The sequence below is a fragment of the Pithys albifrons genome, chromosome 5, assembly GCF_047495875.1.
Source record: "Pithys albifrons albifrons isolate INPA30051 chromosome 5, PitAlb_v1, whole genome shotgun sequence".
NCBI lineage: Eukaryota > Metazoa > Chordata > Aves > Passeriformes > Thamnophilidae > Pithys > Pithys albifrons.
Window position 1 is genome coordinate 8,082,560 of NC_092462.1, and position 15,709 is coordinate 8,098,268.

At 43.0% G+C, this 15,709-nt stretch overlaps 1 protein-coding gene across 1 annotated transcript in view; it reads right to left on the bottom strand.

The window, feature by feature from the left end:
• Window positions 1–15,709, bottom strand: part of TTC29 (tetratricopeptide repeat domain 29) — a 306,940-nt gene that overhangs the window by 109,274 nt on the left and 181,957 nt on the right. Inside the window, exon 8 of the mRNA XM_071555080.1 lies at window positions 2,641–2,864. Within this exon, the coding sequence (XP_071411181.1) occupies window positions 2,641–2,864 (224 nt within the window). The remainder of the gene's footprint in view (window positions 1–2,640; window positions 2,865–15,709) is intronic.

Below are 15,709 nucleotides of genomic sequence, written 5' to 3' on the forward strand. Positions count from 1 at the left end.
AGAGATAAGTTGGATAGAAAAAAGGTATTTTCTTTGCACACAGTGAAATATTGGTAATAGGCAATTAAAAAGAAAAGACAACTCCTGTATGATTTGAAGTTTAATCAAAATGTTACATTAAAAATGAAAACAGAGAGAACATTCACTGGTGTATGTAAAGGTAATCGGTCTGTACAGTGTAATGCTGGAAAACAAAATGTCACTGTTTTCAAACACAGCACTAAAAAAATAATTGCTCTTTGATATCAGCCTCCACTTTGTGGTGGATGGCTCTGATTTTTATCAAGCAAATAATTTATGTCCAGCATTGTATTGTCCTATAACTATAAACTATCAAAAGCAACCATTAAAACATTAACATTTTCCAAAAATAAATATAGAAAGCAAATGACTGGCTAGATTGCTCTGTGCACTACTGTAAGTACCATAAAACTCTAAATTCAGCAGTTCTAGGTATGTTCATAATTGAAACACCAACACTATGTGATCCAAAAATATCAGGTGAGAAAAATTAAATGACAAATAAGAAAATTATTTACTGACAGTGTAAGTGAAGTGTTTTTTCCACTTACTAATTTGGGTTCACACCCAATCATTCTACTAAGTTTCAATTAATCAAAAAACTAACAAGTCATGATTTTTTTATTTCCATTATTTATACCTGCTACCTCTTTCTCAGCACAGCTGTCAGCTCAGGACAACATACCTGAGACATGTAAACCTTTAGCCAGACTAATACTAGTAGCATCAACCACACCATAAAACTTCCAATTTGCTGACCTAAATATTACGTTCATCCTTTTAAGCTTGAACTGTGGCAGCTGAAAAGCAAATTCAGGTCAGCTGCTGTAGTGACTGCTACATCATGGTAAACTCCAGCTGAGGGGAACTGCTGAATGCTGCTTAAATGGTGTCAACTGGAGTTGTCAGGAGATCATAAGCCAGAGCCCCAAGCAATTTGATTAGAATCAGAGAGTAACCGGATTAGCAGAACTACTGAATTAGTGTTTGATGAGCTGCACAATTCACATGTATCTTCACAGCACTATAAGCTCTCAGACCTGTAACAAGAATTACCGTCCAACCCTTCATGTGCCAGGTGACTCACAGTTTGTTTCATACAAACAGGAGATGTGGGCAAATGTTTGCATTGAAACTGGTGAAAAATCCCAAAACTCCCTTGATCTAGCATTTCAATTAAGACATTTGCTAACTCTATTGGTACATTCTCTTTATTTTGTCTTCTTTCATTTTAAACAACTTTAACGGGGTGGTACCTTGTCTCTGAGAGAAGAGAAAGACTTACAGAGCCCAGCACTCAGCAAATGCTGGGTTCAGAGACAGAAAGGGGCCCTGCCTTGCACAGGGGCAGGAACTGCACTGTCAGCAGCACCTTGACTGTCTGGGAGTGCATTTGCCAACTCTGTTGTCACACATCAGTTTGTAACACCAAAAAATATCACGCACTGAAGGAAGGCAAACTGTTCTCCTCAAGTGCCTGCAGAGAGCAGGCCCATCGAGATAAGCCATGTCCACTACTTTTTGCCCATCAGAGTATTGGTAGAATGCTTCTGTCAGGACAGTTTGAGCACAACACTCCTCTCTGCAGGCTAATGGAGTGCCTATTCAGGTTTTAGTCATGCTCCAGACAAATCTGAAGATTCCTTCCAGTCATGGCTGGTTTGACTTCCTGTCTAGAATTATAGCGAATTAAATAAAGAAACACAACTTTTGGCTTTCATGGCAAACATAAAATAAACATTTTAAAATGACCTTTTTTATTTTTTAGTGCTGAAAGGGTTTCTTCTACTGTCCTTTTTTTCTACATTTCAGTCAAAAAACTTGGGTTCCACACACACAAGCTTTTTTGTAGATTTTCATGTTTGTAATGATCAAAAATGCAACTTGAAACAAGCCAACTACAGTGAAATCAACTCAGCCAGAAACAGGATTGCAGTTAAGAGTTTTATCTGCCTCCATTCCTAGAACTATTCCAAAACAGAAAGAAGAAGTAAGTTATGTTACTATTTATAGTAAAAGGAAATGATAAATATGAGTGCTTAGTAAATAGCAGGCAATAGAGAAAATACAGTAATTTGGAGTTATGTCTTCACTAATACCTAGTAATTCACAGGTGGCATGTTACATCTGTGTGCTGTATTTTATTTGACATGTTCACAATCCTTTTTAAGTCAGTCACAAATCCAAACACAGTTAGCAGACAGGGTATTTAATAAAATCAGATTTATAAAACTATTAAAGTATGAAACAGTATTTCACCTATTAAATTTTTCTAATACAAAACCAGCAACTCAAATCAATAGAGAAAACCCCCAATAAATAATGAAAGTATGAGAAAATAATTGAGATGTTATCGAAGCTATAAATACATCACACATTTCTGACGATATCATAATGCACTCTACATGTTTTTCCCCTCTTCTTTTTCTTGACAAAACCTCTCCTGGTATCAGCAGCTCCTAATCATTTATTCTATAAATACAGCTTAGTTGGCTAAGGCTGAAATGCGCTAAGATGCAGTAATGTTTCAAATTCATACATGAAACAATTTGGAAGCTTCCCCCAGGCATTCGCGGCTGCAGCTCCCGCTGCGGCGCTACCCACAATCCCCCCATTTACCTGCTCGCTGGGCTGCCTCAGCCCTGGTCAGGAAGTGGTAAAGCTGATCCAGCTTATCAGGCTGCTCCTCCAGGGACTTCTCATGCCATATGGCTGACCCAGGCCCTGCAGCCTCCCTCAAGGCATTCCACTTCTGTATCAGAGTGAAGAGCTCTGAGAAGGACTTGTGATAACCCCGTTGCAGCATGTCTATGCAGATGTTCTTCTTGTAGGAATTCCTGTTACTGGGAATAAGAAAGATAGACTTTAAGCCTTTAAACCTGTGTTCTGTTCTCCACCTCACCAAATAAGTACAGAGAACTAAAATAGCTTTCAAGAAGAGAGCTCTGCAGTTCAGCAGAGGGGAACAAGTATTTTTCCCTCCACTCAAAAAGTGATCTGCTGAAATACAATGACAAATGCCATACCCTAAGGAAGTAAATATGGCAATAATGAATTAATACATACATATATATATATATATATATATATATATATTGAAAACATGTTAAAAAATACAGTGGTATTCTTTAGCTGGTATTTGGTAAAAAAGGCTGACAGGACACTTCCCCTCCCCCTCCATGTTTACATTAGTTCATGAAAGCACAATGAACTCTTAGTTTGCTTTAAGACAGTGCACAGCAAAAAAATGAGGCACATTCCACAGTCAAAACAACATATATGTTAAAGAGTTTGGCTGTAGGACATGATGGCTTGGTTTAAAACATCAAACAAATGCTATTCTAGAAACGCGATCATGAGATAATATTTTGCTTCTCTTTAGCATATAACTTCAGCTGAAACTGGTTTACTGATGCAAAAGTTTGATAATTTCTCTCTAATTTTACAATCAAATGATGCTGCAATGAATTTATATAAAAGTTTATCTGATTCATAAACTCTGGTAAGACAAACATATCAGAAAGTTGTATAATCAAATATTCTTAAGGAATAATGCATCTTTTGAGGTATTATTTATGGAAATAATCAAAATATTTCTTTTATGGGGTATGAAACAATCATTGTGTCCTATTCTGGAGAAAACTATGAGTCCAATGGGACTGTCTGCAACACTAAGGTACAGATGGAAAGGTTTGCAGTGATAGGTATCTAGTGTGGGGAAAACAAACCAATGTCCCAGTAAAATGGCAAGGACCCAGATGTGTTACTTCTATTTTGTACATTTCATTAAGTTTCCAAACTGTTTTCCAGACTGTCCTTTTAGATTAAAATCTATTTAAATTCAAATTCTCAGCAGCTTTAAAATAAATGTGGAATTCTGAAAACTGAGATAGTGTATTTAATAAATTCAGATGACCTCATGCCAAATGGTAGCTTGATGACACTAATACTTCGAGCCTAAAAGGAGCTACTGCAGTTCATCAACAATGCTGGTAAGATGGAAGTGATGTGAAAAACTTCTTAGGTGGATGGCAATTAAAATAAACAGCAATGTAAGATGGAAGAAACAAATTATCTGCATTATTTCATACTTAACATGATTAAAATAAAATCTCCCAGTACCGGATGCACATTAATCCTTCACATATATTTTTTACATTTCAGTTGCCGAACTGAACATAAAAATATTAAATAATCCTGATACGATATAGACTAGATAGTACTGAATTTATATTTAATATATAAAGAGATGGGGTTTGAAACTGAAAAGCACACATACCTCACACAGACAAGGGAAAAGATATAACTGTTCTGCATCAGGAAACATTTCCAACATTTATCTTAGAAAAGTAAATGAGAAATATCTTTAAACATTTAAAATTTAATTTGCCAGAATATCCTATATTTGACATACACCAAATGCACAGTGTATATCTTAAAAATACTGTGCCATTATGCTAATATCATGCAATGTATTCTCTATTCTGTGTAAGGAACACTTTTTTTCCCCCTCCTGTTTTAAAATTCTACCTAACTAAAAAAAGATGGAAGAATATAAGTAAAAAATTCCTACCGACTTCCAAAGGCCTAGGACTGAATTCTACAGTAATATAACTCAGAGGAGTGGAATGACAATCTGCATAGCAGGTACACATACATGCATATTTATTTATACAATGTGATCTGTATAGGTTTGTATGTGTGCATGCATTAGATCATTGGATGTATTGGAAGTAAACAAGAAAGTACTGGTAAAAGATCTCAGCAGTGACTAACCAAAATGTCATTCAGTTAATTTTTAACACTCACTGCATAATAACTGAGCACAGCACCGATGTTCCTATAAATAGAAAAGCTGTGCCCATGTAACATGTTCTTTTCTATGGACTGATGCATTTGACTTGAAGTCAAAGCACATTTTCCCCACAAGAAAGCATTACTAGCAAACCAATTGTCCTAGTTCAGCTGGAGGGACCAGCTAACCCTGTGTGGTGGTGATCAAACCTGTGTATTCCACCCCCTCTATTCATTCCCCAAGGACAATGGGCCATTAGCAGCAGCTGCCCAGGGAGCCATTATCACTTCACACCCAGCCTGAGGGGGGCGGAGCTGCTAATGGGCCATCAACAGCTCAACAACCCCTGGCTCCCAGAGTTAATCACCCATTGTGTGAGTCCCCGCCCAGGGGGAGGGACTGAGTGCTCCCTGAGGGTACATAAGTGGTGGGTAAGAAGACCTCGGGAACCTTCTCGTCGGATCCAGAGCAGCAGCAGGACCTCGACAGCAGGAGATCACCACTCTCGCCCAGACCACAGCCCTCGCCTGCACCAACAGGTTTTTCTTTTCCTTTTGCTCTGGACTTGGGGGAGCCACAGGGGTCTCAGCACAAGGGCAAACAAACCCCCCTTGGGTTTGTGCCCCAGGACACTGGGTTATACTGCTGGGGTATTGTGAGTTGAAAGCAATTTCCCTTGTGTATCAGTGTTGTTATTGTAATATTATTATTAAATTTTAGCTCTGACTTATAATCTCTCTCGTGGTGAGTTCATTTTCCCTTGCTGGTTCACCTTCAAACCAGCACATCTTTTGGCGCCCAACGTGGGGCACGAGAGAGAAGTCAGAACTACAATTTCATTTTGTGTATTTGGGGACAGAAACTCCCTGACTACCATGTTGCTTGATGTATTCATGTGGATGGTGTATCTGGGCCTGTTCATATTTCGACACATGGGGAACCATGTGCCTGTTTTGATGCTCTCTTTAATACCAGGGAGAAGGATCAAAATTGCTTTATTAATATACTATGTTTATGTTGTCATAACATCAGAAGCAATGAATTTCATTGTGAATGTATATTCAGTCTGGTCTGCCTGTCCTGGTTTGGGTTGTTACCTCTGGGGTCTCATTAAAAATAGCACCCAGACTGTGGGGAAAACAGGCGGAGATGGTTACTTCCACCTTTTCACCTCTGCTACAACAATCATTGAAAATATTGAGCTTCCTTTTGATGTTAGGGACAGCCTAATCCTGCTGTTAGTGTTGCTTTGTCTCCTCTGTACTGTATACACCATGTTTAGGGTCAGAACTGGGCTCTCTAAGGAGACTTGCTGGAGACCTGCCCTGGGAGCGGATGATGTTGAGTGGCACGGGAAGTGGGAAGATATGGGCCAGTATTTGGAGACCTTCTCTCCTCAAATGATCTGGAAATTCACCCCGGAACAACTGCAGGACCCTGCCAAAATGCTAAGCTATGTGAAAGGAAGATGCTCTGGTAGTCCCAGAGATGTGCAGCTCACAGCAACCTGCTGGGCCCTGGCCACTGCCTACCGCACACTGCTTGGTGTGGTACAGCATCATCAGGAGGAGGAGAAAAGGAGCAAATCCACAGGCACCATGTCCACCCAGACCATGACTGAGCCAGAGAGGAAGAGAGATACATTAACTAGCGCCATGTCCACCCAGGCCATGACTGAGCCAGAGAGGAAGAGAGATACATCAACTAGCGCCATGTCCACCCAGACCATGACTGAGCCAGAGAGGAAGAGAGATACATCAACTAGCGCCATGTCCACCCAGACCATGACTGAGCCAGAGAGGAAGAGAGATACATCAACCAGCGCCATGTCCACACAAACCATGGAGGAGCCAGAAGGACAACAGAAACCGATAGCAGTTGCCCCTGTCCAGAAAAGAAAATCAAAGACCAAATCAGTTCGTATAGTGCATGACGAGGAAGAGTCAGGACCTTCATCTCAAGCAGAAGAAATGGAGCCAGAAATAATCACCCGGTCCCTATCCCTGGGAGAGCTGCGTGAGCTCCGGAGAGAGTTCACACGACAGGCAAATGAGTCCATCTTGACCTGGCTACTTCGAATCTGGGATGCTGCAGCCAATGATACAATTCTAGATGGGAGTGAGGCAAGGCAGCTGGGATCCCTGTCTCGAGATGTTGTCATTGATCAGGGCATTGGAAAGAGACAGGAAACTCTCAGCCTCTGGCGGCGACTGTTGTCAAGCGTGAGGGAGAGATATCTTTGTAAGGAGGACCTCCACGTACAGCAAGGACAGTGGAACACGATGGAACAAGGTATCCGGTGCTTAAGGGAATTAGCCGTACTGGAGATAATCTTTTCAGAGGATGAGAGATTCCCTAAAAGTCCAGATGGTGTCCAGTGCACATCCCAGATGTGGTTAAAATTTGCACGACTTGGGCCAGAAATGTATTCTCGCTACCTTGCAACATTGCAGTGGAGAGAGGGAGAAGACAAGGTGGGTGCACTGGTCAGCAAACTCAGGATTTATGAAGACACTGTCACTGCTCCATTACGAGCCCATGTCTCAGCTGTGGAAACAAAACTGGCTGAACTGGAAGAGAAGATTAAGGAAGGACTCTTCCATATCTCTCCAGAGCAAACAAGAGTCTCCGCCATCAGAAGCAGGCGTCTCCCAGCTAAGGAGAAAGGGTACACTCCACGCGGCAATCTGTGGTTTTACCTCCATGAGCATGGAGAAGATATGAGGAAGTGGGATGGGAAACCCACCTCTTCCTTAGCAGCTCGGGTACGTGAATTGCAAAGAGGCACAACTAACACAGGCAATTCTTCAAGGTTGAAGGCTGCTCCGGTCTCTCGTGGGCAAGGTTCCAGACAGTATAGGAATGATGATGTTATGCCTGATCCTCTTGAAGGAACCTCCCGGTCATATTCACAGGGAGAGCGCAGTGAATACCATGACCAGAACTAGGGGGGCCCTGCCTCTAGCCAGGTAGAGGAGAGGGACAATCGGGTTTATTGGACTGTGTGGATTCGGTGGCCTGGCTCATCAGACCCACAGAAATACAAAGCTTTAGTGGACACTGGCGCACAATGCACGTTGATGCCATCAGGATACGTCGGGGCAGAATCCATCTCTATTTCTGGGGTAACAGGGGGATCCCAACAGCTGACTGTACTGGAAGCTGAAGTCAGCTTGACTGGCAAGGAATGGCATAGACACCCCATTGTGACTGGTCCAGAAGCCCCATGTATCCTTGGCATAGACTACCTGAGGAATGGATATTTCAAAGACCCAAAGGGACTGCGTTGGGCCTTTGGCATAGCTGCTGTGGAGACAGAGGAAATCAGACAGCTGAGCACCTTGCCTGGCCTCTCAGAGGACCCTTCTGCTGTAGGACTGCTGAAAGTTGAAGAACAATTGGTACCGCTGGCCACAGCCACAGTGCACCGTCGGCAATACCGCACTGACCGAGACTCTGTGACCCCCATACACACGATGATTCGTGAGCTGGAGAGCCAAGGGGTGGTCAGCAAGACTCACTCACCCTTTAATAGCCCCATATGGCCAGTACGAAAGTCCAGTGGAGAGTGGAGGCTGACGGTGGATTACCGTGGTCTCAATGAGGTCACACCCCCCCTGAGTGCCGCTGTGCCGGACATGCTGGAGCTTCAGTATGAGCTGGAGTCCAAGGCAGCCAAGTGGTATGCCACCATCGACATTGCCAATGCCTTTTTCTCCATTCCGTTGGCAGCAGAGTGCAGGCCGCAGTTTGCTTTCACCTGGAAGGGGGTGCAGTACACCTGGAATCGACTGCCCCAGGGGTGGAAACACAGTCCCACCATTTGCCATGGACTGATCCAGACTGCATTGGAAAAGGGTGAGGCTCCAGAACATCTACAGTACATCGATGACATCATTGTATGGGGGAACACAGCAGGGGAGGTTTTTGAGAAAGGAAAGAAGATAATCCAGATTCTCCTAAGAGCTGGTTTTGCCATTAAACGAAGTAAGGTCAAGGGACCTGCTCAGGAAATTCAGTTCCTAGGAGTGAAGTGGCAAGACGGGCGTCGTCAGATTCCAACAGAGGTGATCAACAAAATAGCAGCTATGTCCCCACCGACCAGCAAGAAGGAAACTCAGGCTTTCCTAGGTGCCGTGGGCTTTTGGAGGATGCATATCCCTGAGTACAGTCAGATTGTAAGCCCTCTCTACCTTGTGACACGGAAGAAAAATGATTTCCAGTGGGGTCCTGAACAACAACAAGCCTTTGAGCAGATTAAACAGGAGATTACCCATGCAGTAGCCCTTGGGCCAGTCAGGACAGGACAGGATGTGAAGAATGTGCTCTACACTGCAGCCGGGGAGAATGGCCCATCCTGGAGCCTCTGGCAGAAAGTACCTGGGGAGACTCGAGGACGACCACTGGGATTCTGGAGCCGGGGATACAAAGGATCTGAGGCCAGCTACACCCCAACTGAGAAAGAGATCCTGGCAGCTTATGAAGGAGTTCGAGCCGCCTCAGAAGTGATTGGCACTGAGGCACAGCTCATCCTGGCACCCCGACTACCAGTGTTGGGCTGGATGTTCAAAGGAAAAGCTCCTTCTACCCATCACGCCACTGATGCCACATGGAGTAAGTGGATTGCTCTGATCACGCAGCGAACCCGGATAGGGAATCCTAATCGCCCTGGGATTTTGGAAATCATCACCAACTGGCCGGAAGGTGAGAGTTTTGGATTGTCCTCTGAAGAAGAAGAGGAGCAGGTGACACGAGCTGAGGAGGCCCCACCATATAACCAGCTACCAGAAGAGGAGAAGCGATATGCTCTCTTCACAGATGGCTCCTGCCGCATTGTAGGGACAAGCCGGAAATGGAAAGCAGCTGTATGGAGTCCTACACGTCGAGTTGCAGAAGCGACTGAAGGACAAGGTGGATCAAGTCAGGTTGCAGAGCTGAAAGCTGTTCAGCTGGCTTTGGATATCGCCGAACGAGAGAAGTGGCCAAGACTCTACCTTTACACTGACTCGTGGATGGTGGCCAATGCTCTGTGGGGATGGCTGGAGCGCTGGAGAAAGGCCGGCTGGCAGCGCAAAGGGAAACCCATCTGGGCGGCTGAGATGTGGCAGGACATCGCTGCCCGGGTAGAGAAGCTGAGTGTGAAGGTCCGTCACGTAGATGCTCATGTACCCAAGAGCCGGGCTAATGAGGAGCATCGTAACAACGAGCAGGTGGATCGAGCTGCCAAGATTGAAGTCTCTCAGGTAGATCTGGATTGGCAGCATAAAGGTGAATTGTTTCTAGCCCGATGGGCCCATGATGCCTCTGGTCATCAAGGCAGAGATGCAACATACAGATGGGCTCGTGACCGAGGGGTGGATCTAACCATGGACAGTGTCTCACAGGTTATCCATGACTGTGACACATGTGCTGCCATCAAGCAGGCCAAGCGGGTGAAGCCTCTATGGTATGGTGGACGGTGGTCGAAATACAGGTATGGGGAAGCCTGGCAAGTTGACTACATCACACTTCCCCAAACACGCCAAGGCAAGCGCTATGTGCTGACCATGGTAGAGGCAACCACTGGATGGCTGGAGACATACCCCGTATCTCACGCCACTGCCCGGAATACCATCCTGGGCCTTGAGAAACAAGTCCTGTGGAGACACGGCACCCCAGAGAGAATAGAGTCTGACAACGGCACCCACTTCAAGAACAGCCTCATAGACACCTGGGCCAGAGAGCACGGCATTGAGTGGGTGTATCATATCCCCTACCATGCTCCAGCTGCCGGGAAAGTTGAGCGATGTAATGGACTGCTGAAAACAACCTTGAAGGCGTTGGGTGGGGGAACTTTCAAACACTGGGAGCTGCATTTGGCAAAGGCCACCTGGTTGGTCAACACTCGGGGCTCCATCAATCGAGCTGGCCCTGCCCAATCAGAACTCTTGAATACTGTAGATGGAGATAAAGTCCCTGTGGTCCATATGAGAGGTATGTTAGGAAAGACTGTTTGGGTTAGTCCCACCTCAAACAAAGGCAAACCCATCCGAGGGATTGTCTTTGCTCAAGGACCTGGTTGCACTTGGTGGGTAATGCAAAAAGATGGAGAAACACGATGTGTACCACAAGGGGACCTAATTTTGAGCGAGAAGAGTTTGTAATGTTTCATTGTATATATGTGTATATATATGTATAGGTAAAAAGGGGGTTAATTTGGGAATGACTAGATGGAGTGGAATAAGGGGTGGATAATGTCCTAGTTCAGCTGGAGGGACCAGCTAACCCTGTGTGGTGGTGATCAAACCTGTGTATTCCACCCCCTCTATTCATTCCCCAAGGACAATGGGCCATTAGCAGCAGCTGCCCAGGGAGCCATTATCACTTCACACCCAGCCTGAGGGGGGCGGAGCTGCTAATGGGCCATCAACAGCTCAACAACCCCTGGCTCCCAGAGTTAATCACCCATTGTGTGAGTCCCCGCCCAGGGGGAGGGACTGAGTGCTCCCTGAGGGTACATAAGTGGTGGGTAAGAAGACCTCGGGAACCTTCTCGTCGGATCCAGAGCAGCAGCAGGACCTCGACAGCAGGAGATCACCACTCTCGCCCAGACCACAGCCCTCGCCTGCACCAACAGGTTTTTCTTTTCCTTTTGCTCTGGACTTGGGGGAGCCACAGGGGTCTCAGCACAAGGGCAAACAAACCCCCCTTGGGTTTGTGCCCCAGGACACTGGGTTATACTGCTGGGGTATTGTGAGTTGAAAGCAATTTCCCTTGTGTATCAGTGTTGTTATTGTAATATTATTATTAAATTTTAGCTCTGACTTATAATCTCTCTCGTGGTGAGTTCATTTTCCCTTGCTGGTTCACCTTCAAACCAGCACACCAATAAAGGGAAACAAAGCATATGGTAAAATACCTCAGTTTTAAAAATCAGTGTCAACAGTGTTTTAATAAATTCCATCCCAATTAATCAAGACATTGAAATAATGCTGAAGTAATCATACTGTACAGAGCACTTTTTTTTTTCTGAGGCAAAAAGAACTGGTTTTAGCACACAGGCAATGAAACTATCTTCAAATTTAGTGGCATAAAAATAAAAGTAATCTCTCAGTTATAAACACAAAATACACAAAGCACAAAATATCAATACAATTGTTTCCTTAAGTTTCTGTAATCCATAAGACACAAGTGATTGATCACACACAAACAATAAAATAGGGCAAGAGATTAATGATATTATGGCAAGGAATGGTATTTGTGTCTTCTAAGAGAGCTCGGCACTGCAATGAATTCTGAAATTGTTACAGTTATCAAAGTGCTTCCAGATGAGAATTCCAGTGCCCTTTTCTTTCCCAACGAACAGTTCTTTTGCACAGAGGTGTGATACAGGTGACGGCAATAAACTTTTCATGACATCTTGTGCAAAATATAAATCCTCAAAATCCTTTCCATCCTGCTTTTTATGGTGTCATGCAGTGTGTGAAACCCAAGGTAAAACAGAGCACATCATTTTTTAGATAACCAAAGATTACTTGATTTGTAATATCAATAACAAAACCAGAGAGTTGCACTCGATGATCCTTGGTGGTCCCTTCCAACTCAAAATAATCTTCTGTGATTCTCAGATACCTAAGGTCTCTTCCAACTCAGGATATTCTATGAGTCTATGACTTATTTTATAAACCCCAAATGTTGAGTATGTTTCTACTACATTAATAAGCTTGTTTTACACTAAACATTTTGAACCTTACTACCTAATAAATTACTATTTACTATTAAGTAAGCGGGTTTGCTTTTCTGCATTGCGTCCGCGCCGACTTCAGGTTTCCTTTGGGTATCCGTGTTCCTTCCAGGAGCCAAATGGGCAAAGATTGCCCTTGTCTTCGGCTGGAGCGGAATCGTTCCAGGGGTTTAATGGTCTCTGGGGGCATCTACTGGAGATGTGGGAAACTGCAGGCAGGACACGGCGCTCCCGCCGCGGGCAGCGGCAGAACAAAGGGCCGGGCTGTGTCCCCGCACCGCGACGCGGACACGCACCGCGCCCGCACAGCCCTGCAGGAGGTACAGGAGCCCAGCTGGAACGAGCAGCAGCTTGGCAATGTTAGCCGCGTTAATTTTAAAACTGAACCGTGGTGGGAATGTAAACTTAAAGTCCTCTTTCCCCTTTGGATGATCATGTGTGCACACCAGGAGAAAAAGATTTCAGACGGATTTTTTTTTAAAGCAAACTGTGCTTTTCTTAATGAATTCGGGAGCATATATGTGTATTTATGGTTGAAACAAAGATACCAATTCACCTGCTTTTAATTTAAAGCAGAGTTTTGTTTTATTTTTTAAATCCATAAAGTTCAACAGATGAGACCCACAGCACTTAGCACAGACTCAGCGGAGGCTGAGAATCCAGTGTTCCTCTGCCTGTACACTCACTTCTGTTGTCACTGGGACCCTGCGATGTTCATGTTTATTTACACGGGCTGGGGAAGGCAATAAAATGGGGTCCAGGTGGATCTGGTGAGGTGTCAGTTTCTGTGATGCAATATTCTATCAAAAGGTGCTGAAAAATTCTGTGAGCTTCCGTGTCTCAGTTATAGGTGGGTTGTGCATCACAAAAGTTTTTAGCACCAAATAAATAACCAACTAAAGTGAAAGTTGCCACTTTAATGGCACCATGTTACAGGTCATGGTTTCATGTTGTATATTATCACGTGTGGGTGGAAGGAGCTACTTACTGAATGCAGATCTGGGAGCTGGAAAAGGCAGTGCTGTTTTTAATACTGCTTTAAGTGTACCTGGACATTATTAAAGGCATTGTAGTTTTTTCTTAAACAGTTACATAATTTTCTTATATGGATTTCTTTTTATTATTATCATTGCTATTACGAATTTACCTAGAGTCATGCTGAGGAATCATAGGAATCTGATTCTGATCTGCCTTTACCAGTGCAAAAATTATTAATAAACAGTACCCTTCAGTGAGGCTGATGAAATGACACTGTTCCACTCCCAAGGACCTTTCTATGTTATGGTATTGTACTTTTATGAGACTCTCATGCAATGTTGAGAGATCAGGACAGCACCACACAACATTCCCTTTAACTTAAAATCCTGCACAATAAGGCTATTTGCATTCTACCCTTTACACTGAAAGAGAGGAAAGAAAAAAGAAATGAAGAGGCCAAGAGGCAGGTATTGGTGTTAGAAATAATTAAAATAGTCAGTATAGCCTAACAGAATCATTTATTATGAACTTAATTCTCCATGCCTCCTATCTGGTGTGGTCAATTACAGGCACGCAAAATAAGTCCAAAAATCTGCTATTTTCAGACAGCATATATATATATGTATATATACACATATATGTACATATATATATTTATATATATCAGGTTTCATATATTAAGAATTTTTAGGATTTAATTAGTATTTCTGGTTAATTCCAGCTGCTGATTAGAATACAAGTGTATTGTAGCAATCCCATTTTGTAAAGCACAAAATGGCATGGATTAAACAACAATAGTATATAAAATATTAAACTGCACTTTCAGTGTAAAATAATTATTCTACCAATTATTATAATGTTTAAAAACTGTATTCAAATATGTTTCATCCACTTGGGATTTCCTTCTGCAGTTGGAAGTCAGTGACTGATATAAATGCCTTAGATAAGCATCACAAAATTATGAAAAAATAATCATGATATTTTTGCTTAAGTTCATTTAAACAAATTTATTTTACTTCACCACACTTCCTGTCTATAAATCTACAAGAAAATTAAAATTACATAAAGTATTTGAACACTTTGCTACTTTTTGCTAAACCTATATGCAAACAAATAAAGCATAAACAAGGGAACACCAGAACTGGGAAAATATATACATTAAGTAAAAACAAATCTATACAATACAAAACACAAAAAAGCCAAACACACTGTAAGAGTTTAAGACTTCAGGCTGTTTTGCCTAAGAACTGAAAGAGGAATTATTATTTAATTATAGCTGGACAGCCAAAAAAACAAGAAGAGTTTTGCAATGCTGTCAGTGACCCACATCTAAAGCACAGTTAAAATTTCTGCAGGGGAACTGCTAACCACAGAAAGCACTTATACAAATACTTGGCAAATGTGGCAGCTGAAGATCTGCCCGTTGCTCTCAGGGACCCAGGTTACAGTGGTGTAAAGCCAGGGCCTCACTGCTGAGGGCTACACTGCCACGTCTCTGGGCTGCAACCCACCAGAACTATAAAAATATACCTCAGTCATGCCAGTGTCTCAGTTCTGTGTGGAAATTTATCTACACAAGTACTTTGGTAAGTCAAGCCCTCAGATGGTCAAGGTACTCAGCACATTTTCACCACGTACTGCTACTGATACGAGGTTATTTAACTGGATCAGGGCACAGCCTCTTTAATCCTGGTTTAAAGACCATCCATTTAAATACTTTTCTTTTAATGAAATATTTACTGGATGGTAATATGTTAAATTGTAGACTACAGTGATGTCATTAAAAAAAGATATGACAGTACAGTAAATGCCATTAAGTAGTAATAGACTGTGATGCCGAAAGGGTTTTTGCTCTGATTTTCACATTTTGTAGATTTTAGGAACACAGTAGTTGTAGATTTTTAGAGGGTTAATATTTCTAACAGTTTAAGTTTAATGCCTTTCTATCACTACCCCTGTCCCAGAACAGGGAGCTCAAATTCCTTTAGTTAATTAATCTTGTTTAGACTCCTTTCCAAGGTAAAGAGCTGAAGGATATCAGAAAGCCTACAGAATGAAACATAAACACAGGTCAGAGTGACCCAAAAGCCAGAATTGGATGAACTCCAAGAGACCTTTGTGTGCCTGAGGAAGAAGAGCTGATGAAGACAGAGGGTCCTGACGACCCCAGACCCAATTCCAGGGGGTTGGAC